The sequence below is a fragment of the Epinephelus lanceolatus genome, chromosome 11 (assembly GCF_041903045.1).
Source record: "Epinephelus lanceolatus isolate andai-2023 chromosome 11, ASM4190304v1, whole genome shotgun sequence".
Taxonomy (NCBI): domain Eukaryota; kingdom Metazoa; phylum Chordata; class Actinopteri; order Perciformes; family Serranidae; genus Epinephelus; species Epinephelus lanceolatus.
Genome location: NC_135744.1, coordinates 24,171,030 through 24,198,379, shown reverse-complemented (window position 1 = coordinate 24,198,379; position 27,350 = coordinate 24,171,030). Strand labels below are relative to the sequence as shown.

The 27,350-nt window shown below is 40.1% G+C and overlaps 2 protein-coding genes across 8 annotated transcripts in view; one reads left to right on the top strand and one right to left on the bottom strand.

Annotated features, from left to right (window-relative positions):
- The window catches only part of camkk1a (calcium/calmodulin-dependent protein kinase kinase 1, alpha a), a 103,597-nt gene extending 95,306 nt beyond the window's left edge, over positions 1 to 8,291 (top strand). For both annotated transcript variants that reach the window (XM_033634032.2, XM_033634024.2), the window contains one exon: positions 96 to 8,291. In XM_033634032.2, the coding sequence (XP_033489923.1) occupies positions 96 to 168 (73 nt within the window). In that variant the 3' untranslated portion in view covers positions 169 to 8,291. The remainder of the gene's footprint in view (positions 1 to 95) is intronic.
- A 65-nt stretch (positions 8,292 to 8,356) lies between these two features.
- p2rx1 (purinergic receptor P2X, ligand-gated ion channel, 1) overlaps positions 8,357 to 27,350 on the bottom strand; it is a 35,019-nt gene continuing 16,025 nt past the window's right edge. For 2 of the 6 annotated variants that reach the window (XM_033611681.2, XM_033611673.2), the window contains exons 5-14: positions 23,798 to 23,885; positions 22,417 to 22,497; positions 19,253 to 19,394; positions 18,965 to 19,110; positions 13,007 to 13,097; positions 12,846 to 12,911; positions 12,665 to 12,760; positions 10,224 to 10,313; positions 10,032 to 10,076; positions 8,357 to 8,850 (exon numbers count right to left, since the gene is read on the bottom strand). In XM_033611681.2, coding sequence (XP_033467572.1) covers positions 8,845 to 8,850; positions 10,032 to 10,076; positions 10,224 to 10,313; positions 12,665 to 12,760; positions 12,846 to 12,911; positions 13,007 to 13,097; positions 18,965 to 19,110; positions 19,253 to 19,394; positions 22,417 to 22,497; positions 23,798 to 23,885 — 851 coding nt within the window. In that variant the 3' untranslated portion in view covers positions 8,357 to 8,844. Of the gene's footprint in view, positions 8,851 to 10,031; positions 10,116 to 10,223; positions 10,362 to 12,664; positions 12,761 to 12,845; positions 12,912 to 13,006; positions 13,098 to 18,964; positions 19,111 to 19,252; positions 19,395 to 22,416; positions 22,498 to 23,797; positions 23,886 to 27,350 lie in introns of those variants that run through there. The other 4 variants (XR_004500816.2, XM_033611692.2, XM_078172393.1 and 1 more) reach the window with 4 other exon arrangements.

The window sequence follows — 27,350 nt, the reverse complement described above, 5'->3', positions numbered from 1 at the left end:
TTTTGCTGCTTCAGGAGAGATAAAGCAAAAGCTTAATATCATTTAGGACATCTCATATTAAGGGTTTTCTCTCTGTGTCTCTCGTCCTCTCTCAGAAAGAGCAGCACAGGGGATGGACCCAGAGAAGGAGAGCTGGAGGACCTGCATGAAGACGAGCCGTCCTCTTAAGTCTTACGACACTCCCGTCAGCAGAGCTTTGTCTTAAACGCCATCCTTTTTACATCCCTCTGCTTGAACCACTGTGTGCTCACCCTTTCATCCACGCATTTCCTTCAAATCAGTGACGCACTGCAGATGCATTGTTCTAAACACTGGAGAGACTTTTAAATCTGCTCTATTGCTTGTAATGGGTAACTTCAGTATTTTTCAGCATGGACCCTATTTTCCCATGTTTTTGTGTCCAAGTGACTAATAGGACTTATAGTATGTTTGGGCAATCAATGTACCTCCACTAAAACCAGGCCTCCGCTTATTTTTGCCACTGACAGGGTCAGATTGTTATTCTTTTACCTTGTTTCCACCAACCAGTCCGGTTCACGTCAGTTCTGTTTTCTACACATTAGAAAAGTTTCCATTGTCAAAAGTTGTTCATGGTACCAAAAGAGACGCTCCACATCTCTGCTGGTAGTTCAAGAGAGAATCGCCACTCTTGCTCGACAAGGACTCAGTGCACAAACTAATCAATTGCGACGGAGACTGTAAACACTCCAACCTGTTCTTTTAGCTCTGAAAATGTCAGCGTCGTCCTTGCACTGTTCCAACAATCACAAACTCTTGGTTGGTTGAAATGAACCCTTAATTCACCCTGCTTTTGTGAGTTTTTATTGTGTCTGTGTCGACTTTGAATAAGGTGTGTTTTACGATGATAAAATTACTGTTTGGGTTTAGTGATGGCAATTTTGGGGCTGTTTCTGGTTTAGCAAAAAGGATCTTACTCTTCAGAAAGGTCTAACTCTGTAGGAATCCCTTCCATAATGTTATTAGGCACTTAGAATAACAGTTTGAGCCTGTATTTGGCAAAAACAAGCTCTTTCAGTGGATGTATATGTATATGAGAACATCCCGGTGGTCCTGGTGGTTACACTGCAGCCTGGTTCAAAAATATTGTTTCCATTAGTCACTTAGACACAAAAACATGGGGAAATAAGGTCCAGGTTGAAATATATCAAAGTTACCCTTTGACTTTCAGACTTTTATGCTCAGGCTTGCTTCCGTTTTTTGCTTCCTTCCGGCATCTGAGAACTTTTCTCACCCCAATTTCCCCCATTCTCCTTCTCTAATGTTGACTCTCTGGGCTCTAAGTTTGATCTACAATGCTACTTATCTTAACTACTCAACCTCTTACTGTTGTGACTGGCACCAGTGAACCGATGAGAGGAACTCTGCCGCCTTTCTGGATCATTAACAGTTCAAATTATTGTTGTGGGAGAAAGGCATGACCATGTTTGTCAGCTGGTATTACACTGTAATGTGGGAAAAAAAACTGTCAAACTTTTTCTTTCTTTCTTTCTTTTTTTTTTACATGTCTGCATGGATGAATAGTTGAGTGTCATCATCAGGCTGTCAGTGGCCACCTGTCACAGTCATAACCAGCCTGACGAAGAGAATAATCATCACAGACTTCAGCATGGAAATGACACTGTATCGCCTCCTCGGTGAACTACAGGGCTTTTTTGTTTCTGATCAGTGATCAGTTGTTTTATTATTGTACATAGATGTCTTGAAGTGTCATCAGTGTTATTGTCTCACAGCCCGATTCTTGTATCTGTGCCATTAACTTTTACTTTGGCGCTGTGAGACAAAGGTCGAGGTCCTTCCTGTGTTGCCTTGTTGAACTTCCCTATCTAAGGGTGACCACACGGAAGGGACGGTGACTTTGCCGCGCTCGAACATTTCAAAGTGACTTTCATCACTGTGTAATGTGTAATTATTTCTGTGATAGAAGTCATTTCACGCTTCCTCACCCCTACTTTTGTTTGTCTGATGATTTTTGTTCTCTAACACTGTCTCTTTCCTTTCTTATCAAACTGCGCTGTTTGATTTGATGTGAAGTAATTGTAAAAGAAATTTGGAAGGGTACGTTGTTGGATGGTGAGTGTGCACAGACTGATATAATTCCCCTCACAAATTAGAAATTATTATTATGCAATATTCTTGGACGCAGAGCGGGAATCATCTCACTGTCAAAGTACAACATCAGCAAGCATTTTTAGAAGTTATCCAGGATAAGGGACTGTACACAAATTACTAAGGCCGTCAGAAAAAGGGCACTGTTATGTATGTTGTCCTTTTGCAGAGGGAAGGTTAGCTTGCCTTTTTTGGAGGAACAGAGTAGGGCTTTTTATTTTCTAACATACCAAATTTATATTTCAGTATTCCCTTGCAGAATTAATAAAAAAGGGAATAAAATTGATGCCTCTGGTGTGCACAGTGGCTCATAAAGATGTACTTTGCCACATGCAAAGGACAAAAATCATGTGCTTTATGCTATATTGCTATATTTAAGATTTTGGATTTTAGGTTTTCATTTAAATATCTCATTGTAAATAAGACAAGAAAGATCCATTATTTTGCTGTTGGGTGAACTTGAATGTAAAGGAAATTTAAGCATTTTAGAAACATGTAAATTGACTGCATTTTCTGTGAAAACTACATGAATTGATTTAATGGCATGGCCCACAACAGATGTTGTTTTGTGCTTATTGTGCTTAAAGTTTTTAAAATGTGGCTACAGATTTGACAAAAGGGTGTTAGTGATTGTAAAATTCACTTCAAATTTATGCGTTAGTGGCAATTGTGAAAAGTATTCTCACATAAATATATGAATTTTATAGATACGTGAAAGTATGTTTGTAAAATTTAAATAAAATGGATTTTAAATTACATTAACAGCACTTAAAATTCTTGAGGAAGTCAAGGGTAGGGCCCAAAAATATATTAATACTGCAGGGAAGGGTTGTGCAATTAAAAAAAAAAAAAAAAAAATGTAAGATCTAATTCGGCTTGCTGCTTAAGTAATTTTTGGACAGTCCCTAACTAGTTTGCGTGGCTGAGGTTTTGAAGCTAGCAGTGTATGTTTGTGAAGCTCGGTACGCTAGTTAGTCCTGTAAGATGCAAATGTTGCAGATGACTGAAATGAACATTGTATTCAAGGTGGTTGGTGAACTTAAAAAAGGGACAGATCTGTGGTTTGTTTCGTCTCTGCCGACTCAAATCTATGAGAACATCTCAGCCTCCACATGAGCTCTGCTTCAGATCCATGTTTCTATCACTCCATTTGGATACTTTCCTTTGGTCTGGGTTGTTGCCCCGCTGAAGGAAAGCGTGTTTGGTTGGCAGAGAGCTCTGATCACTTGAACTGCAGTGAAAGGGAGCATTTCAATGTCATGATTAGGCCCAGGCTACCAACAACAACACTCCACCATCCACTTCAGTGCCGTCCCCAGTGTGGCTGATTAGAAACGGGGAGTGCAGCACTTTGCATTTCCTCCATTAATCTTGGCCTCAGTGTCCTGCAGTGAAGGATGCAAAATAAAGCACAGAGAACAGAGAGGGATCCACAGGATCTGAAAGGAAAAGCTTTTCACATCTTGTTATTAAGCCCGTGTTTTTATGGAGTCATGTTCAGAGGCAGGGACATTGTGTGTAAACATCATGGATTCTGTTGACATTAGGATGTCAACTTTATTATCATGTGGGAATGTAAAGCTTTATATCTTTTTATTTTATTTCTCTGTTAAAGAGTTGGTAATTTGTATAGGATAAATAAATAACTGAATGTCTAGATGTCTAAAATGTTTTATACCAGCCTAGGCACCAGAGTAAATGTTGTCATTGGTCATTTCTGCAAACCACAGATACATTACATTTGTATGTTTCATACGTATCATGTCAGCATAATTAAAATGACCATCCAACAGCAGCAGACGTGTTCGAGACCAAAAGACAGCAACCAATATTTTTGCCGACGCATCTGAGAACTTCCTGCCGTATTTGTGGTGACAAAGCCTGGTATTTTTAACGACACATCAGTCGTGTTTGCTGCAACAAAACCTACAAATTGGAACAGTTGTGTGGCAACAAAACTGGGAATTTTTTGATGACATTTAAGATCATTTCCGGTTTGTGGCAACAAAAGCAGTTGTTTCTTAGTGACCAATTGGGACATTTAGAGCTATGTTTGTGGCCACAAAAGTGGGTGTTTTTAACAAGATGTCAGGACATTTCCAGCTGTGTTTGGTGCAACAAAACTGTTTTTTTAACAATATGTGGCAACATTTCCGGTTGAGTTTGTGGCACAAAACCGGGTATTTTTTAACGATACGTCGGGACATCTTCCAGCCGTGTTTATTGCAACAAACTGCCTATTTTTCGACAACATGTCAGAACATTTCCTCTGGGGTTGTGGCAACAAAACCGGGTATTTTTTAATGTTGGGACATCTTCCAGCCGTTCGTTGCAACAAAACTGTGCATCTATTACAGAAATGTCAGGACATTTTCAGCCTTGTTTGTGGCAACAGAACTAGGCATTTTTTGACGATATATAAGAACATTTTTGTGGTGACCAAACTGTGGATTTTTTAACGATATGTCGCGACATCTTCCAGCTGTGTTTGTTGCAACAAAACTGCGAATTTATTAACAAAATGTCGGGACATTTCCAGCCATGTTTAATGCAACAAAACCACATATTTTTTGACAACATGTTAGAACATTTCTGCTGGGGTTGTAGCAGCAGAACTGGGTATTTTTTAAGGATATGTCGGGACATCTACCAGCTGTGTTTGTTGCAATAAAACTGTGCATCTATTACAGAAATGTCAGGACATTTTCAGCCATGTTTGTGGCAACAGAACCGCGCATTTTTTGACGATATATAAGAACATTTTCGGATAAGTTTGTGGCGACCAATCCGTGGATTTTTTTAACGATACGTCCGGACATCTTCCAGCTGTGTTTGTTGCAACAAAACTGCACATCTATTAACAAAATGTTAGGACGTTTTCAGCCATGTTTGTGCCAACAAAAACACATTCTTTGACAATACGTCAGAACATTTCCACTGGGGTTGTGGTAGCAAAACTGCACATTTTTAAACAACATGTCGGAACATTTCCAATGTGGATTTTGCGCCTAGCCTAATCACATTAACCACAGTGTTGTCACAACATAAATTTGACACATCCGCTACATATGAAATGAACAAATCTAACATATCCATGGTTTGCAGAAGCGTACAGTGCCAACATTTATTCTGGCAACCAGGTGTATGCAGTTTGAAATAAGGCTCGTTTATTTAATAATGTGGTTCTCCGTTGTGTTTGTTTCTTCTCTCTGCTGAGGATGGTGCAGGTGAGAGGAGGCACTAAGGTCCGTTTGCAGGGAAACCTTCAATGAAGGGCTGTTTGAACCAAAAAGTATGAAATTGTGTGCTCTTTCTTATTTACGTAAAAAGGGTTTATGAGATTTGTTTTTTTACTAGGTGTTGCCAGCTTTTTATTTGTGTGTTTGTACAGACATTTGTCTTGTCAGAGGTGCAATATTGTTGTTGTCTTTATCATTGGTGCATTATTGGCATTCCCCTGCTGTCAGAGCAGGCTGCTCATCATTTGAACTGTATTTTATTAGTTGGAAAGAAAAATACTGCTTCTATTTAAATATTTGCACTTTTCCACATTCAGATATTAAAGTAATTGAATATTAAAAGTTATAACACTACTGGTAGCTGTCAGCCATTTCACATTGTACAGTTCATGATCAAGGAAGAAACTGTATGCTTCACCTGTAAAAGAGCATATTTACTGTGTATCGTATGTTCTCACAGTCTCCTGTGCTTTTGATATCGATCTGCATGTCACAGCGTTGCTACTTGGTTTTTGAGAATTTTTATAAACTCAAGTATGTTTCCAGTAACTTATTCTCCTGTCTGTGTCAGAACGCTGTAACAGCTAACAAGATGCTGTGCATATCCATGTAACAACAGAATTGTGAATGTTGTGTAACTGGGACTTCTTTTACTGCTGAAAAGATGCATAATGTTAAAACACTGTTGACCCCATTATGAGCAGGGCCCAGAGCGCAGAAGCAGCTTTATGTTCAAAGATCTTCTTCACAGACACAGTGATGGATGATCACTAGCTGTCCTCGAAGATGAAACATTTAATCCTCTGATTATATGACTACTCCGAAAATTGAACGATGGGCAAAGGAAGAACTTTTTGGTGCAGGTTACATCACCATGTGGCTATTTTTTATTCTTGTTTTTTTACTGATATCTTATTCCAGATTTGTCAATCAATCCATATACAGTAGGCCACACTTCTTCCCTACATACCTGCAGAGATTTCCAACCACTCAGGTGACACATTTTTGCCAGCCTTCTCTAAATTTCATACATTTTTAAAAAATGTCTTTTTAATGTTTATCTAAACATTTAAATGATATCTGCACACATTGCATCAACTCTGATTGAGCCCAGTGTAATTAATTGAATTTTGCCTAAAGCTGGTACTACAGCCAACCCAGTTACCAAAAAACAAAAATATTGGCAATGGTACATTTCTGCAAACCATGTCACGTTTGTACGTTATTATGTAGCGTAGTGGTTCCCAACTATTGGGTCGTGTGTCCATTCTGAATGGACCACAGGTATCAACTTTGTAAAAATCACATTTTATTTTTAAGTACAGTGAATTTCCAGCACAGAGCTTTTATTCTGAAGTGCTGATTCCTGCAATAGTGAATACCAAACAGCTACTTGACTGAGACAGCAAACTAGCTTGAGAAATGGCCAAACGCAAGTATGACGCTAAATATATTTAACTGTGTGGACCGTGAACTAATGATTAAGGAGAAATCTGGACCCTGTGACTGGACCAGTTGGGAACCACTGATGTAGCAGATATTTTAAAACTTAACATTTTAAAAATGCTGTGCTTCATGTGTTGTGAGGTTTAGACACAGATATCACTTGGTTATGGTTAGAAAAAGATCATGTTTTGGCTTAAAATCTGTAGCTCTGGGAGAACAATCTCTAGAAAAGCAGTGATATCTCGATAAAAATCAGCCACTTTTCATGGCACTAACCAAGAGGTAAAAAACAACAGCAACCGGACACTAAAAACAACTGTTTTTTGTGGCACAATCCCCGCTTTTAAAAACAGCGAGGGGGTAGTAAAGACACCCAGTCTGGGGGCTGAAAGCTGCAGGAACATCAGCAACAGGTCCGTATGTATACAGTATGTTTGGATGAGGCTGCGTTTACTGTGTGGTTAGGTTTCGGCACAAAAATCACTTGGTTACAGTGAGGAAAAAAATTATGTTTTGGCTGAAAGTACCTGGTTTTGGCTGCACAATCCCCACTAGTGAAGCAGCGATGTCTTGGTAAAAAAAACAACCCTTTATCGTGACACTATTTACCAAGTCGATACAAAACACCCATGTTTAGGGGCTGAAAAGCCACAAGAAAGACAGCAATGACAAAAAGTTTTATCGTTTGTTGATCTTGAACAGTGGTCTGCAGCTTGGCAGGCATCTCGCCAAGGTGTTACACTAACCACCATCCCCTCCATCTTAAGATGACAAAGTCAGCTCATATACTACGTCGCTTCAGAAATATTTATATGATACAAATAAAATGTAGAAATGTAACGTATCCGTGGTTTGCAGAAACGTACAATGCCAATGTTTTCTTCTGGCGACTGGGCTGCTACAGAACACGATACCTCAAAATGGCCATAACTTAGTGGTCTCATGTGACTCTCTTTCAGTGCTGCACACTTCCTGGGATGGATCCCTAATACAGACTCACAGTGACACAGTAACTGTCATTATTTGGATGCAGTTCTGGATCCAGATACATATGAAATACAGAAATAAAATTTTACAGCTTTGGCAGAGGTTAAATGCTTTCTAGCGTAGTGTTGTTACTTTAGTCACAGCACAGGAAGTGACAGGAATAATATTTCACGATTTCAGGTCCAGACGAGGACTGTGGGAGAGTGAGTTTGTACATAATGTTAACGTTGGTTTGCAGCTGTGTTTTTCATGTGACGGTCCTGATGTGTGTGCTGAAGGTGCCTGCTGTCTCTGCGTCTCGTGTTGTCTCGTGCATTTCTCTGAATGTACTCACTCGCCTGCGTCGCTCATACAAAAACAGAAGCATGGCACACCCCTATGGAATGCAGTTGTTGCAATGTAAATATGTACCAATATATATAAAGAAGCTATTTTTTGCATGCTTTTTGTATACCTAAATATAACCACAGACAATAAAAAAGAAAACCTGAATTATTTGATGTTTTCTGTATTCCTGTTTGACTACTTAGCACTGTGAGTCAAAAAAAGCAGTCATGTTACTGTATATCTTTTATTGCAGTGTTGATCACAAGGTGCAAACAGGTGAGGTGAGTCACTCCGACAGTGGCACATCCACACATGACGTGTATATCTTTTTTTGACAAAGACAGTGACAGAGGTAATGGGTGACATGTGAGGGATTTGTGTACACACTTAAGTACCAGAAAGCCTTCTTTCACCTGCACGGATGTGGAGGATGTAGAGGTTACACCCAAAGTGTGGACAAAAGCAAACCGAGCTACACCCAAAAAAGTACACATACAGCTGAGCTATGCTAAAGCTCTACATACAACAGCAGGCGTCACTGTGGGAGGGGAGATGTTGGTTGAAGAGGCTGCTAAAGAAATAGTGGACACATGGAACAATGTATCCTGTGTCCTTTCCAGTCTGGAGTCCATTTAGAGTGTGTGTGTGTGTGTGTGTGTTGTGTTGCAGGGTCCTTGTTCAGTGCTCCTTCAAAGCACCTTGAAGGTTTGCTCCCAGGTCACTTCTACACAGGAATAGGAGATAAAACATCAGCAAATACGAAAAACAAAGCAAAGGGTTTTCATAGAGAGGCAACGTCCCTCACCTTCCAGTGGACCACTACAGGGCCGTATTTCTGGGAAAAAAGTGTGCAGAAGTTAACAGTGAGCAACGAATACTTTTTTGATCCCACTTGAATGAGCCATGAAAAACAGATTAGATGTTTTTTCAATTAAAAAGATAATATAGAAAGTCCAGAAAGCTGCAGTTTGTCATTAAACTGTTGAGGTGTAAGATTGTGAAAGTACGTAATGCGCCGTCATTCGTCATTACAACCTCTGTCAAGCAGTCAAGCTGTTATCTGCAGCTCAGTCAATGTGACCGATCTTCCACTGTGCCGAGGACTGTGCAGCAAAGCATGCTGGCTTACATACTGCAAAATCTGACCAGATGCAGTGGGACATCCTGGTATTTTTGGCATAAAGCATTTGACATACTACTGTATGTGTTGAGACATCTTTTTCTGGGATACTAAATAGTACGGTAGTATGGGGATTGGAACGCACAGTGTGTGTTTGGTGGTGTGTATTCTGCGATGTTCATCCCTTCTGGTTAATTTCACAACATTAAATTACATTTTGAGTGAAGAGTATTGAGGCCAACATGGCGTCCGATTATTTTGAAGCCCGTTCTGGTGATCCACGCAAAGCTATTAGAAAAAACTCGCCCTGATCGGCCTTGAATCATGCCTTAGGTTGTCTTATGATATCACTACTTTTGCGCTACCTTGAAAAAGACACAAGTAGCTAATTTTTTTGCTTCCCAGCTAATTAAAAGAAATTCCTGGATGAAATGCATCAGGTGGGACAATGTTACATTTGTGCTGGGGACATACCTAAGTTACCTAGCTAGCTAGTTAGCTTGTGTTACTGTCGAATATTGTGCAAGACTGAAGATGTAGTTCAGTGAGCAGTTTCACACAAACCTAAATGGTACTATGACAAACCTACGAAAAACTTTCTTTACTCTGAAAATTATCTTTTAACCTGACAAGTATCATATGTATAACTCGTGATAAAATTCAAATGGGATCAAAAAATGTTTTCTCTCTTGTCGTTGACTACAAGAAAAAAGGCCCCATACAGGACACTGGTAGGGGAGGGACTTCGCCTGTATCCTGTTGTGAAAATAATATAAACCTCTTACTTTAGGTACTTCAGTCTCTGTGCTACATGCCTCTGAATCAGGGTCCTGTAGGATAAAATCCACAGGATAGGAGCCATTTTAGACCTTGCAGGTAATGACAGAAAGGATTCTCCTCATCATCACATGATAAAATACATGAAAAAAAAACAAAAAAAAAACTATTCTGCTGTCCAGACTGCTACATGCACTCACGTTGGACTGGCCAGTGCCTGGGACTTGTCTTGCATTTGCTTCAAGGGTGTAATAGTCGCCTGTTTCTAAACCAAGCGACTCGCTGTCATGCTGTAAATACAAAATGTTCTGCCTGTTTTAGTTAAAGAGGGAAAGTGTCTGGGGAGGGATGGGAGAAGATTTCTATCAGATAGATGGCGGCACTGCCCATAAGTATTATGGGTATAAACACAGCGTTAAAGGAATACTTGTGTACCATTTGCATATTAAATACAGTGGCAACAGTGGCAAGTTTTTCGCAGGGGTGGCCAGATGGGGCCACTGAAAATCTTGGGGTGGCACACCAAAACCAAAGCAGATTTTCAGGTGTTCATTTAAGCTATTGAGGTACGTAGACTAGTCGAAAACTATGTCAATATGGTAAGTAATGGCATGCTTATATACTTTGGCTTTGTGTTTTACAGTTAATGTCACTAGTTATCTGATGTGCATAGACTGATACCGCTACGCTTAAAGTTTTGAGTTCAGCAATAATCCTGTTTTAATACTATACAGATGATGTGATTAGTTGTTTTTCAAATAGATCCCCACTTAGTCCCCTTCCTGAGAAGCCATGCTTATATGATGGGTACCAGTGGATGCCTTACGTTGTCTGGTTTCACAAGATACCAGCTAGCCTAAAAATTAGGATGCCACAGCCTCTTAAGCCCATTTAGACCAATGATTGACGATGAGACAAAACTGTCTAGACAGCTGATGGTGTTTTGTCAAATTGCTGGCGGCTGGTTTTAGAACATAAGGCACGTTGCCTGTTTCTACAGCCAGTCGGCTTGTAGTGAAGTCTGCTGGTCAAGTCAAAATGACCGCCGACGACCACAAACCAAGATGTTCACTTGCTGCAGCAGGTGCTCCGTCCCTGTCAAGCCCTCTGTTTTTGTCCTCACGTGGGTGGATTGGAGCTGCTTACTTATATTATTGTGGCGTATCTATACAGTCCATCTGATGCTTGTTTTATGTTTTTCACCATCTCATCACTACTACAAATGCAACTGTGGCCAGTATCTCATTACCACTATCCTCATTCAGATTGTAATAAGCTACAAATTATATTCAGCCACAAAATAAATCTGAAAAGCTGCAAATCAGAACAGAAGCACAGAGAGTTGTTGCATAGAGATGATACACCATCTCATCTAGTTGCACTGGTGTGAACCGCATTGCGTGTGTTGCAAATAGTTGCATGCTTCAACTTGTCTCGTTGCAAACCTTTGGTCTCAAGTGGGCTTTATAGTCCGTAATACCGGTCTCCAATTGTCCTTGCCAGTGGGGGCACCACTGATTTATTACTCACCCTGTGTTAAGGTGAATTCGTAAGGTAAACTTTGCTTTTCTCACATGCCTCCACGGTCAACAGACAAATCAAGCAACAGAGAAAATTTTTGTTGAATTGAAGTCATAAGGGTCCACATTTAACAACAACAAAACTATATCAAAACATCTATTTACAAACAGTATAATGTAAGTCTCCTTTATCCAGTGCAATGCTCAGTGCCTCCCACACAATCAGCCCTTGTGGTCGAGGACCTGAGCCAAAAGTGAAACTTAATCTATGTTCTCATCAAAGCCAGACTCCATTGACAAAAACATTAATTTTACCTTTTTAGTTGCTGGTCTACCTCTGCCTCCATCAGTTAGTTTGTTTGTGTTATTGTGTGACTTTGGATTTTTATAGGGTTAGTTTGGATTCACCAAAGTCACACAACAACACAAACAAACTAACTGATCGAGGCAGAGGTAGACCAGCAACTCGCAACGCAAACAAATTACTGTTTTTGTCAATAGAGTCTGGCTTTGATGAGAACATAGATTAAGGAGGAGGCAGCTCCTGTGTTCAGGGAGGTAAAATTTCTGGTTTTGTTTCACTTTTAGTTCAGTTCCCTGACAGAGAGAGCTGTCAGTTTGGGAAGCACTGAACGTATGACTGGATAACTTGGATTATAGTGCTCGAGTTGTGTGTGAGTTTGTAATAGTATGTTTGGATATAGTTTTGGTGTTGTTACATGTGGACCCCTGGGGTTTCAATTCATCAAAAATTTCATCCGTTTTTATATTCTTCATTGCCCATGGAGGCATGCAAGAAAAACAAAGTTTTCTTTTTGAATTCACTTAACACAGGCTGAGTAACCGATATACAAATAGTCATTTGGGAGGTGAAGTATTCCTTTAATTTTAAGGTCATTGAAATTTACTGCTACTATGTGTGCTGTTGGGACTTCCAGCTATGATGTATGCAGCATTCCTGCACAAGAACTGAAATACAGCCAGAAGATGTCCAGATAAAGAATTGTACTGTTGATGTCTGTTCTGTATCTGTTATTGTTAAAAGCCTCTTTGCTGCCATCTTGTGTTTTAACATCACAACAGAATTCACATTGTCACCTCACATGCATCACAGAGCTTACCTGTACATGTGTGTCTGTGTATTTGAATTTCATGTTCTTGTAAAATTCTCTTTTTGGTAGCAAATAGAGCAGCACCAAGTCACACACAACAGTTGCCTGGAAGATCAGAGTTAAATTAGTGTTTGAAGAAAATAATCCACAGATAATAAATATTTATGAAGGTTGTCAGGGTGCAGCATACCACTCCAAAGATGCCCACTCCAGAACCAATAGCTGTCAGTGTCGGGATAATATCAAACTTTCTTGCCTGCAAAGGACGGAGCACCGGTGATTGAAAATCCCTTAGAATATTTCTCAAGTAAAAAATTCATATTAATGAAAATAAAGAAATATATAACTCACCAGTGACTGCACAATGATATCAAACCTGATCCCAAACACTTTGAGAAGTGTTCTTTTCTGAACGTTGTCCTCCAAATAATGCTTTGCATACCTACAAACAACCACGGGAGTTATAACGTTAGGTTACATACCGTAGAATGTATTTGCCAAAGTGTGCGTATGTAAATATTTACAATGAATGAAATTTTATTTTTGAATGAATGAATGAAATTTTATTTTCATGTCTGGCTGCCTAAGGCAGCCCATCCCTCATGGGATTATTCAGACACATTTTAAACAAAACATTTTCCAGTGTCATCACACCAACATAAATTAGTAAACATGACATATACGCAAGCTGCAAGTAAAGATCAATAAAAATAAGTAAAACAAAATAAAATAAAAAGGACAATCTTTAGAGCCATGATCTATCTGTGTGCATAAGTTGCTTGCTTTCTTCTATTCCACGCTTTATCGATATAATTGGATATTGCAAATATATGATTATCAAATAACCATTTAATTATTTGGTTATCCTGGGACAGACCTACATGTGTTGATACTTTGTCAAAGAGTGTTTCTCTTAAGTCATCGTAAAATGGACAGTACAGCAGAAAGTGGGTTTCATTCTCTACTTCACCGAGCTCACAGTAGTAACATAATCTTTGATCTTCCTTAGTTCTAGTGTAGCGTCCTGTCTCAATATGTAGCGGTAATATCCCAAAGCGAAACTGAGCACACAGAGATCTTTGGCTCTTAGATAAATCACACATAACATATCTTTCACAATCATACATTTCTTTAAACAAACAAAATGTGCGTAATTTTGGTTTATGGTTAATTTCATCCAACCAATTACTTTTATATTTTGTCATTGCAAATTCTTTAAACACCCGCACATCCACTCTCTGTCTATGGCTATAGAGATGTTGAAGCCCATGCTCCTGAAGCAGATCATACATCTCTGACGCCCATTCTCCTTCCACCGAGAGATCCCACATGAAAATCTTCTTCGCCATTCTATCATCCGGTAGATCAAGCATTCTGTTCCACAAATTAATCATATTTACCTTCCACCTGACTTCACACAGTACCCATCCCATGTTACCGTTAACGGCAGATATAGGGACAAATTTATGGACACCTAGAAAGTATCTTTGTGCCCTATTGTGCACACTTACACTTTTATTATAGTGTCTAAACCCCCACACTCCAGAGGAGTAGTCCAGAATAGGACAGACACATGCTTGATACAACTGGCTATATGTAGCATAACCCATATTTCTTAAAGTCTTAGTTTTCCCAATGATACCTCCTAAGGCTCTACTGGCAGAGTCTGCTAACCCTGATGTCCCATGTAAAAATGACGTGTTCATCCAGGAAAAGGCCCAAATATTTGTACTTATCGGTATATTCGAGTCTATTACATGAAAAAGTTGATCTATTTTCCTGAATTCTATTTCTTATTACAGTACACACTGTGTGTATATGATCTATACAGGCTCTTGCCCTGCGAAAACCGTTTTGCTCGTCTTCTAACAGATTGTTATGTTCCAAGAATGCCATCAGCCTACGATTTAAGAGTGAGGAATACATTTTATAAACTGTGCTAAGTAAACTGATACCCCTGTAGTTTAATGGTATCCTTGGGTCATCTTTTATAGATGACATTTACATTTCCCAAATACTCCGCATCATCCATTTAAAATAATATTGCTTATAGAGCATGAACAACAGCACATGATAAAGTACTGCAAAACACAGGGAATTTAAAACCTTCCCAATCTGACATATTGTTGCTAATAAAAATGGTAGTAATAATGGCATGGAAGATTTCCCAAGCAGCTATAGTCAACATCCCTGAGGCCAGTTAGCACAAATAATATCCGACTGCAGCTGCAACGATTAGTCGATTAATTAGTTGATCAACAGAAAATTTATTGGCAGCTATTTTAATCACTGAATAATTGTTTTAGTAGCAAAACAAACAAACATTTGCGTCTTTCATGCTTCATAAATGTAAGAATTTAATGCTTTTCTTGTCATACATTATAATTAACTGAACAGATTTGGATTTTTGGACCATCAGTCAGATAAAACAGACCATTTGAATACACTACTTTGAGCTCTGGCAAATTACATGGGGCATGTTTTATTGTTTTCTTACATTTTAGTAACAAAAACTTCCGTTTTAGTAACAAAAACTTCAAAAATACTGGGCTGATCAATCCATAATGAAAGTAATCGTTAATTGCAGTCCTATGTCCTACAAATGCCCATGTGTGAGAACAAAGAGCAGACTGTCCTCAATATGCTGTACATCAAACAATAAAAGTTTAAGACAAATCTCAGAGTGCCACGTTGAGCCGTTTTACTGAGGGCAAGTAAACATCATTAACTTCAGGCAGCCTGCATTCAGTGCAAACTCAACAGACCTGAAGCAGTAACCTGAATTTTGCCTTCATTTTCATTATTATTCCAGGCTTGTACCTGTTATTGTTTCTGTCCGATGAGTCAGTCTCAGTCTCAATTAATCTATTAAAGATACTATGTGTAACAATATACAAGTATCAAAGATGTGTTTCACTGCTGGAAAGATGGTGTTTTTATAAAACAAGGCCATTTATGCAGTAGAGAGATGGAAATACTTTTAAGATTGGCACTGCATGACCTGTGAAAAGAAGTAGCACAAGAGGTAGAAATCCTACAACTACCAAGATGCACTGCACCAGATCAATAAATGCTCCTGCTGGTAGGTGACATAATGCAAACTCATCCGTTTCACACAATTGCGGCTGGCTGGTACCTAACAATCTTGGATTACAGTTAAACAGTTATCTAAAATATGTTTTTAGCCTCCAGGAAACAATATAGTGTTGAACTCTCGCTATTACAGCTAAACAGGGTACTAAAATATGTTTCTGAATAAATTTTAGGCAAGAAATAGGAACAACAGTCACAGAATTTTGTTTGTATTTGATCAGCGCTGCCTAGTTTTTCTGTTTGATGGGATTTTGGTCTGCGTTTGAGAGAGAGAGATTTCCATCATGTTCAGTTTGCATTACATAATATTGCTGATCCACTTCTATACTCTTTGTCTGTGGTGGCGGTCATATGAAAATGTGGAAATACAATCTGTATTTCGAGTTCATTTGATGGTTTTGAGCTGAAATATGAGCAGGGTGATCTGGGTGCTGGTAAGGTGGATAGAAGTTTACCTACTCACAGTGTTATTATATGAATCTGGTTTAAAATCAGCAAAGTATCCCTTTAATTGTGATCTCTTCAGCTCTGCTACAGTACCAACAGTGTACACTACACTGGCTGACTTTAACTTAGAAATAGAACCTGCTCTTGTCAACAAACAACCAGCATCATCACAGCACAGTGTCTAACACAAACTCCATATAAGCCCAAAAAAATAAGTTTATCTTATGAGGCCCATCTGGCCAAACAGGAATGTGACCAATGTCGGGGGAAAACATGGATCAACATTAGCCGGGCGTTTGGGTTCATGAAGAGGCTTTCCTCCTATTGGACGGTAAGCTAACATTTCTGCAAAGCATATGGAATACAGTACATTGTGATATTTGGGTTTCATCTGGCAAGTGTGAACAACAGGATGCTGACTGCAGATCACTTAACAGCCACTGGTGTCATTAATAACAAGGAATTTCAGAGAGTTGCACAAAATATCTTAAAGCCTGTCTCTCCTGGCTGTTGATGTCTTGGATCTGGATCGTCATCCTCCAGCAGATCCAGCCTCTCCTGTCTCTCTCTTCCTCTGCGTGTTTACTAATTTCTCCTGTCTCTGTGAATGATGTGCTTAAGTTTTGCCTCTTGTGTCTATACATATGCTCTTTCCTGGTGGAGGGGAGGAGGTCGTGTGCCTATCTGAATCAATTCTTCTGATAGACTGCATACATACCATCTATCAGAGGTGGCACTGAGTCGACGGTCTGCAAGTTACAAGTACGTCTCCAGTCTTAACACTCAAGTCCCAAGTCCTAAACTTTGAGTTTTGAGTCCTAAGCAGGTCATAGTGCACTTTTTACCAAATGTAATACCACTTTAACAACAGAGTAATAATATATGACATTTACAAAAATCTTGAATGCTTTTTAAAATGTGTATGTGTTTCTGTTGGAAGCTGTTGCATCTCCATCTGTAATTTTCACCCTGCGTGTCTTGCCTACTGCAATTTGTTACCCACCACATAGTTTTTGTAAGTGAATGAAATTATCTTTGATGTCTTTTTTTTCTAACTGGTGCACAGTATTGTGAAGTTAATTCTTGATGGTTATCTCCTGCAACTTGATTGGATGCTGTCAGATTGGTTCAAACACAGTGGATCATCTGGGGAGTTACGTGTCGACTTGCTGGGACTGAATAGTGTTTATGTTAGTTGGCTCAGGGGATTCATTTTTTGTTATGTTTTTTGGCAAGTTTTGCCTTTTCGTGATAGGACAGCTCAGACAGATAAGAATTGTAGTGGGAGATAGAGGGAGGATGACATGCAGCAAAGGGCCGCAGGCTGGAATCAAACCCAGGCTGCTGCAGAGGACTCAGCCTATAGGGGACGCACACTCTACGAGGTGAGCTAGAGGTTGCCCCATTAAAGGGTCTTTTGCTCCCATTTTGATTATTACTATATATATTATTATTACTCAATTAAATGGGTGTTATTAATGGTTATCAGCATGCTACATATACGTTAGCAGAACACTGCTATACCTACTCATGTTCAGAATGCTGTCATCAGCTATTTAAATGCCCGTTGGCATCAGAAGCTGTTTCATTAGGTGTCACTTTCACTTTCATCAGGGTTAAGCATGCAGACTATGTGGTAAGGTTTGGAAAAAAAAATACCATAGTTTGGCTTATAATGAGTATTTGTCATATGTTATGTGGCGGGGTGCTTTGCCAATTTTCAACCAGGTCTGTGTCACTGCAGTGTGGGGAGTGTGTACAAATGAACAGTGTTTGGCTCTCCCCTGTCTCGGCAGTGCCGGGAACTCCCTGCCCATGCAGTGAACAAAGATCTGCCAGATTACGTGAAACTTGCCATTTTCGCCTCCATCCTACACAGACTTTCTCGCACTTAATACTAACGTTGTGTCAGCTGACTTCGCCACATAATGATTAACGTACTTGCTGAAGCAGAACCCTCATGAAATTGTACTTTTTAATGCTGATCGAGTGATAACCTTTGGGAGCTTTTTCTTGTCTGAATCGAAAGTCTGAGAACAGAGGGTGATGTACAATTGTAAAGCTACTTGTGGCAAATTTGTGATCAGTGATACTGTGCTATATAAATAAAAGTGACATGACTCAAGTTCAGTCACTGGATATGTTGATTATGTCAATATGAAAATAGACATTTCTATCACCAGTGTTTTGTTGATATTCGTCAGACACACTGAGGACGAAAGAGTATTGTAAAAGTGTTGAGCCCCACCAGAGCTGTTTTCCCTCACAAGAAACAAGAAATTTAATAACTAAACCTCTTTAAGAAAAACAGTTCGCCATTTTGGGATTTACACTTAATTCAGAGCTGAATGAAGAGGTCGATACCACTCTCCTGGCTGTGTGTTCATTATGAACCCACAGCCAGGAGACGTTAGCTTAGCTTAGCATGAAAACTGGAAACAGTCCAAAGGCCACTTACCAGCACAGCTAAAGCTCACCAATTAACACATTATGTAAAGTTTGTTCAAACTGTAAAAAAAGTGATGTGTAAAACTTAACACTTTATGGTTTTATAGGGTGTTCTACACACTCCATAAAACCAGACCAGCTGCTCAGTCTTTATGCCAGTCTAAGCAAACCAGCTGCTGGTTCCAGCTTCATCCATAATGCACAAACAGGAGAGTGGTATCTGTCTTCTCACATAACTATCAGTGAGGAAGCAAAAAAGTGTATTTCCCAAAATAACCATATTATATAAGAAGTGTTTCTCAGTAAAACATGTTTATTCACCTGAAATTGTAGCCCACTGAAGCTCTGGCTTTGTCCGTCTCTGCAGGGTTTCCGTACAGACCGTGGAAGAAATACTTTGGTTTACAGTGCTTTACATCCACGTCAAAGTTACATGTCCAGTCAACCACAATACCAATGGCCCCTCCCTGTCAGGACACAAGCACATGATGCATGATATAAGGCTCTATTATTATACCAGAAAGAAAAGAGACAAAGGATAATGTGTGTGCAGCCGAAACTAGATGTAATGGAAACCTGGAAGTCAGTGTTAAGTAAAGATCAACATACCACTCGGGCAATTGTTTCAAAGTTGAATCCAGACAGTTTAACTATGTCTCCCAGTCTGAATATGGGACACAGTGGAGCCTTGTCTGGATCATGGAGGCATTTGCTGATGTATTTAGCATCAATGCCCTCAACCAGGTTACTCCTGCAAGGACAATTAAAGCAAACACAGTTATAAAAAAAAAAAAGCTATTTTAGTGTCCAGGAAAACGCAATAACATCGAATTACATTTGTTTGTTTGAGTACAGCTGATACAGGCCTTTATCCTTCAGCATCATGTACAGCCTGACTGAGGGGGATATAAAAAGTTATTTTAGTAATTAAACATTTAAGACATATATTGTCTTTAATTGTTTAAAGACAAAGTAGGCGAGCGGTCCCTGGCATCGCGCTGCCTGGCAGCTCTGGCAGGGCTTGCAGAAGGCTGCCAAGGGGCGGGGCTTTCAAGCTGCGATGCAGAAGATCTCTTTCTTTCTTTCTTTCTTTCACTGTCCCGCCTTGAGAATATTCACGGTCTGCAACTGGCTGCTGCTCGCTGCTGCTTCGGCGGCAGCGCTGCTCATTTGCATAAAGTTGAGCTTCTCTCAACTTCAGCTTGACGCTCAGGTCGCTGGCATCACGCTGCTCGCGGTCGCTCGCTGCAGCCGACACGAGTGACGCTCTTCGTCGCAAGTGTTCATTGAAAATGAATGGCTGCTGGCTGCTTATGACGCTCATGAATCTTTTGGTGGGAACGCACAGTAACACGTGCTGGCTTGGCTTGACTCAGTTTGACTCTGCATGTTAGCCCAACGCAACAGGGATTTCCATCTCTATCACAACTCAGCAACCCGCTTGAACATATGTCTATAACTGATGATGTAAACACTTTCTCACTGAGCCCGGTCTCGCTCAACAACTAACAATGAAAATAGGTGTCCTTTAACTTCAGAGATGGTCCATCTCAAACGCAACCCTGCACAAAGCAGCGTGTATAAACTGGTGGTGTTAAACTGAAATCAACGTAGCATGGTTTGAGTCGCACAGCCAAAAGTGCCAATGGAAAATTTCTAAAAGTATGACATGTTGTGTGTCTGCTTTCACCAACAGCAAGAGTTTAAAGTTACAATCTCGAAGATCTCTGCTGTTTGCTGCCACCTATAGTGCTAAGCGGTAATTGCAGTTTGTTTGTTGACAGACTTTAACCAGGCTGGTGGATTTGTTTATATTCGACCATTTTATGTGTCCTGCAGCTGGCGAGATGAAGTGGTTACCACAGCATAGACGGTGTGTGTGTGTGTGTGTGTGTGTGTGTGTGTGTGTGTGTGTGTGAGTGAGTGGATTATTAATGATTATGCACCACTTGTGATTTTTCCCAGGAATGTCACCACAGACACCCAGGTAGTAATACTACAAATGCACCAACTTTCATCAGTGGGTCAAATTCTCAATCACCATTGTATTTCATTATTCGGTGATAGATGATTACTTAACAGATATACACTGCCTGGCCAAAAAAAAAGTCGCCACCTGGATTTAACTAAGCAAATAGGTACGAGCCTCCTATTGGATAATTACTGCATGGGCGATTATCTTTCAGCTGGCAACAAGTTATTTAACCCCAACTGGTGCAATGAGTTGCTTCTCATTTCCTAAACAACCATGTCGAAAGACACATCCCGTGGTCGTGGAAAAGATGTTAGTCTGTTTGAGAAGGGTCAAATCATTGGCATGCATCAAGCAGAGAAAACATCTAAGGAGATTGCAGAAACTACTAAAATTGGGTTAAGAACTGTCCAACGCATTATTAAAAACTGGAAGGATAGTGGGGACCCATCGTCTTCAAGGAAGAAATGTGGCCGGAAAAAAATCCTCAATGATCGTGATCGGCGATCACTTAAACGTTTGGTGAGATCAAATCGAAGAAAAACAACAGTAGAACTCAGGGCTATGTTTAATAGTGAAAGTAAGAGCATTTCCACACGCACAATGCGAAGGGAACTCAAGGGATTGGGACTGAACAGCTGTGTAGCCTTAAGAAAACCACTAATCAGTGAGGCTAACTGGAAAAAAAGGCTTCAATTTGCTAGGGAGCATAAAGATTGGACTCTGGAGCAATGGAAGAAGGTCATGTGGTCTGATGAGTCCAGATTTACCCTGTTCCAGAGTGATGGGCGCATCAGGGTAAGAAGAGAGGCAGATGAAGTGATGCACCCATCATGCCTAGTGCCTACTGTACAAGCCTGTGGGGGCAGTGTTATGATCTGGGGTTGCTGCAGTTGGTCAGGTCTAGGTTCACCAACAGTATGTGCTCAAAGAATGAGGTCAGCTGACTACCTGAATATACTGAATGACCAGGTTAGTCCATCAATGGATTTTTTCTTCCCTGATGGCACGGGCATATTCCAAGATGACAATGCCAGGATTCATCGGGCTCAAATTGTGAAAGACTGGTTCAGGGAGCACGAGACATCATTTTCACACATGGATTGGCCACCACAGAGTCCAGACCTTAACTCCATTGAGAATCTTTGGGATGTGCTGGAGAAGGCTTTGCGCAGCGGTCAGACTCTACCATCATCAATGCAAGATCTTGATGAAAAATTAATGCAACACTGGATGGAAATAAATCTTGTGACATTGCAGAAGCTTATCGAAACAATGCCACAGCGAATGCGTGCCGTAATCAAAGCTAAAAGCGGTCCAACAAAATATTAGAGTGTATGACTTTTTTTTTGGTGGTGACTTGTTTTTTTTGGCCAGGCAGTGTACGTATATTTCAGTGAACCTCTTGGAGATTTTTACCTTAAACCCCTCATATAGCAAAACTTTTATAGTTTAAGGGGGACTTTAGCAATTCAGTGTCACACTTTCATATTTTATATGTGGACTTGTGAGAGATGGATTAAAAAAAATAAAAATCTAAATTAGTGCAGTAGAAGCAAAGATATCCTGACTTTTAGTTCCAAGTATTAGTCAAGCTGCCCAAACACTTGATCCTACAATGCCTGGAATGCAATTCAGTAACATCTTTCATTAGATCTTATTAGTCTGGTCAATGCCCTTAAAAAAGGTTTTTGAATTAATGATCATTATTCAGCTTACGATAAAGCTGTCCTATCCTTCTTCATTTGGAAATATTTGTCTGCTCAGCTAATTTACATTTGATGTGAATGTGGTGCATCACCTTGAGACGCCAAATAAAGGGAAAGTTACAGAATTTTTGATGAACAGTGTGTAGTTCTCCGCAGACATCAACATAGGAGGACTAGATGGGAATAAGCAGAAGAGAGAATAGTGTCAAAGCCCGTATGTTGAGATGCACAAATCGTCACAAGTGATGTTTCTTATGCACAGACAATTATGTAATCCAGTTAACAGCACAGAATCAGCACAAATTCAATTGCTGCATACATTGCAAAAAAAAAAAAAAACAATCCCGAGAAATGTTGGCATTGTATGTCTCTGTAAGAAACAACCACTTTTCGTGCCAATATACTGGCACAAAAAGCAGCAATCTCTCCGCAAACCAGTTTTCTTACCACTATCCCTGCAGCAGACACGGCAGAAACAATTTTGTAAGAAACAACTTGGAAGAAGGTGAAGCAAGAAGAAGCAACTTGGTAAGAGAGAAAACATTTTTGTGTCATTATCCCAACAGGAAAAGCAGTCATGTCTCTGCAAACTGTACACTTTTTCATGCCACTATCCTGTCAGGGAAAAGCAGTGGTATTTCTGCAAAAGCAATTGTTTCCTGGCACTATCCCGGCAGGAAAAGCAGCAGTGTCTCAGTAAAAAATAATCTGGTTTTTGTGGTACAATCCTGGCAGGACAAGCAGCGATGTGTCAGTGAACACAACCTCTTTTCATGCCATTATACTGGCAGGAAACACAGTAATGTCTTATTAAAAACAACCATTTTTTGTACCACTATCCCAGCAGGAAAAGCAGTCTCTGCAAATCATACGCTTTTCATGCCACTATCCCGGCAGGAAAAGCATCAATGTGTCGGTAAACACAATCTGTTTTCATGCCATTATATTGGCAGGAAACACAGTAATGTCTCAGTAAAAAAAACAAACAAACTGTTTTTCGTGGCACTATCCCAGCAGGAAACACATTAATATCTCTGCAAAAAACAACAATTTTTTTCCATTACCCCAGCAAGAAACGCAGTGATGTCTAGGAAACAACAACTGCTTTTTGTGGCACTCTCCCTGCAGGAAAAGCAGCAATATCTCCATATCAAATAACTGCTTTTCTTGCCTTAAAAGCCACTGGAAACACAGCAGTGACTCGCTAAATCACAACTGGTTTTTGTTTATTGGTTCAAAAAGTGATCTACAGCTTGATAAGCATCTTGCCTGGTTGACACGCCATCCACTCTCCCCTTCAGCTCAAGATGACAAAGTCAGCTCATAGAAATGTTGATATTATCTATATGACGTGCAAATGTAACATTCCTGTGGTTTGCAGAAACATACTATGCCAACATTTTCTTCTGATGAGTGAGCTGGTTGTGAGTTAGTATCAGCTTGCAGTGTGAATAATTCAGTGTTTCCACATACTCTGGTATGTTGTGATCATCCTCAACAGGGCACCAAGCCAACACCTCGCAGGTCTTTGTGTCTTTCACACAGACTCCCGTCATTTGCCCTTGAAACAGAGACGTACTAAAGTTTATCATTAGACACAAAACTTAGAACTGGAGTGAGTGTTTTGAGCAGCAAGGAAAAAGAAAGACTCCAACATTAAAGCAAACATCCTCTGCCTCTACTTTTATCTTATCTTGAATTAGCAACAGCAGCAAGCAAGATATAAGAGAAGCAAAGCAAGTGCTGAAGTAACTGTTTCCTTTATCTCGCCCTGATCCGAACATAGAATTTCTCTCCATGTGATTAGCTTTGTCAGTATCAGTCTCTGATATCATCGTGTGCTGATTGAGTTCACAGACAATTCTCCAGAGTTTGGTCACTCAGTAGCACCGGTCTGTTTAGCTGCAGGGACGCCCCCCGTGTTTACTTGTCTACAATCATAGAGACAGCACGCCGCCTCTAAAGAGATCCTGGCACCTCAAGGTGAATTTGACTAGTCTGAAACAGACAGATCTAAAGCTGTGGCCAACGCTGGTTTTATTGAAGTGGATGTGGGGCACGGAGGGCTTGAAAGGATCAGAATTTAACCCCTGGACAGACGGAGGACAATAAATTTATGTAACTGCTCTTTAAACTCGCCCACGATACTGCACATGTTTGTACCTATTAAAGAAGCTCCTGTCTGAAGGTTATTTGTTTTTAATGTCTTTGTGTGCTTATGATTGTGTTGGCTCGTATGCACAGGAGTCATTGTGGTGTTATACATACGTATGTCTACTTGCTTAAGGGAGAGTTTGACTTGCATGCTTCAGTAATCCGAACACACACACTATGTGTTTGGGTTGCTAAGGCTGAGGTTGTTGACTTGAATTTGTTATTAGAAAAGAGCAATACATGAGATCTATCTAAATGTTTACCTTAGCAACGACAATGATGAGTCAGATGTATTTAAGTTTATACTGTATGAGCACATCTTATAGTGCTTCTCAAGAGCCACAACCCATTCTGCAAATACACTGCTCCACCTGACATGATCATCTGCCTCCCTCGGTGCATCCTGGCCCTGTCGCTGGCTTTAAAGGGACAATTCACCCCAAAATCAAAACAACACATTTTTCCTCTTACCTGTAGCTTTATTTATTCATCTAGATTGTTTTGGTGTGAGTTGCAGAGTGTTGGAGATGTCTGCTTTCTCTCCAGTGTAATAGGAACTAGATGGCACTTGGCTTGTGGTACTCAAAGTGCCAAAAAATACATCTTAAAAATGAAACAGCAATGTCTCTTTCCAGAAATCATGATCAGTTACTCAAGATAATCCACAGACCTTGTTGTGAGCAGTTTCATGTAGGAACTACAGCTACATCTGCTGACCTTATTACCATGTAGAAGGAAGCATGCATCTACTGCTAGGTCACCTAGCACAGGTTTCCAAGAATGCCACTGAGCCTAGCTTCCAATTTTTCCCAGTGGCCACTTGAGGTATTGCAGCAAAAAAAAATCCAGCGCAGCCCAAAAAGCATTTGTCTATACACCAGTATTGTAAAAGAGAAAAACTGTAAAACTGTTGACAGGACACCTGAAACTGCAAATAAAGGCAATTATGACTCTTTCTATTATTTTCGATCCATGGTGGCTTTATATTTGTTATTTGTTACATCTTACGCTGTCACAAGCATGAGCCTCTCGTCCTTGAGTAGACACATGCTTCCTTTTGCACGGTGATACGGCCAGCGGGTGTAGTTATGTAGGAAGGAAATAGTTCCTACATGAAACTGCTCACAACAAGGTCTGTGAATTATCTTGAGTGACCGGGTCATGATTTCTGGAAAGAGACATTGCTGTTTTTTTCTCTCTTTTTTTTTTGGTGCATTGAGCACTGTAAGCCAAGTGCCCTTTGTTTCCATTATCAGTCCGTTCAGGATTTTACCGGCTTTTTTGGGGAGGATTGTTGCAACTTAAAATGCCTGAGAACACAGCAGCTTTTCAAAAAAAAAAATGCAATGCATGTTTTAACATTGTTAGGCATTTCTTTGCAAAGATATTGCAGCAGCAAATGAAAAACTGAAAAAAATAGTTGCAACATTTTTCTTGTATCATTTATTAACAATAAAAGGCCACTGATCCAGTGAGAATAAAACTGCCCTGTTCTGAGTTTGTAATTTATACACTAAACTAAAGTTACCACTAACCTGCATATTTAGTCCAACCCTGTGTCTCAAATTGCGTACTTATGTACTTACACTTAATATTTTGAGTGCATAAGTGCATTCACACTGAGAAGTATGGAAAAATGCAGTGCACTATGAGTACCTGGATGGTGCACTCCAAACAGTCAAGAAGTTGAGTGTGGAACTATGGACACCCCTCGCCCTCAATGGTCACCATCTTGGCTACGTAGCGGAAGGGGAGGGGCCACTTTTCAAACTGGAAATGGCGGCCGAGGACTGTGCGACTGTGAACGTCGCTGCATTGTACAAATACGTGTTTTTGCACTAAGCACCTCTATACTGCTGTCAGGTATAAGCCAGCGGTATGTTTATTGGGTTAATTTAGCAGTCTGTAATGGTTTGGTACCGCGAACAATAACGCAAATGCTAATGCCTGTTTGCTAACTAGCTAATTTGCAGTCGTCATTTCCAGTGAGTGCACAACGGCTGTGTTTGGTTTGAGACAACACTACCCTGTAAAAATTCACGCACTATGCCAATAAGTACATAGTGCACATAGTATACTAAATGGAAGTGTACTGACGGAAGTATGTGATTTGAGACACAGTGTAAGTCACCTTGATCCTTTCAGCACGTGCAATAGATGAGGATGCAACAACCTGTGTCTTTGTCTGTTGTCTGCATGCGTCAGTCATTCTCTGGCTGTGTTTTGGAAAGTATTTGTCAATCTATGTCATTTGTGTTGCACCGCAACGTTGCGCAGAGTGCAAAACAGTTACCCCCCGATTTTGTGCGACACATCAAGGATTGCCTTGCACAGTGTTTAGCAGTCATTTTTGTTGGTGATTGTGAGACGTGTTGAACATGTCTGCATCTTCACAACCTGAAACAAGGAGGTGAGTTTGGTGATGTTGTGCAGGAGACTGCTATGATTGGTGAAACTCACATAAAGCTACGATTATTGGTGAAATTTACAGAAAATTTTGGGTGATTAGGGAAAATTGCAAGGTCACACAGATCTCACAGGCATTGGTTGAATTTGCGTTAACTGTTGCGATCATGACATCAAAACATCCTGTAGGGGATCCATGGTATTGGAGAGAAGGCAGACATCTCTACAGCTGATCATCTCCAACACTCGTCAACTCACAAAACAATCAAGATTGATAAACAACACTATAGGTAAGAGGGAAAATTATGTATTTTAGGGTGAGCTGTCCCTTTAAGTAGGTAAAGTTATGGAAGTTTATGAAGGTCTGGTGAAACAAGACAGGATAATAGAAAGCCAAAGATCTGGATTGATCCGAGTTTGGCCACAGATGGACAGACGGTTACTCAGTGAGGACTGCTCAGGTCAC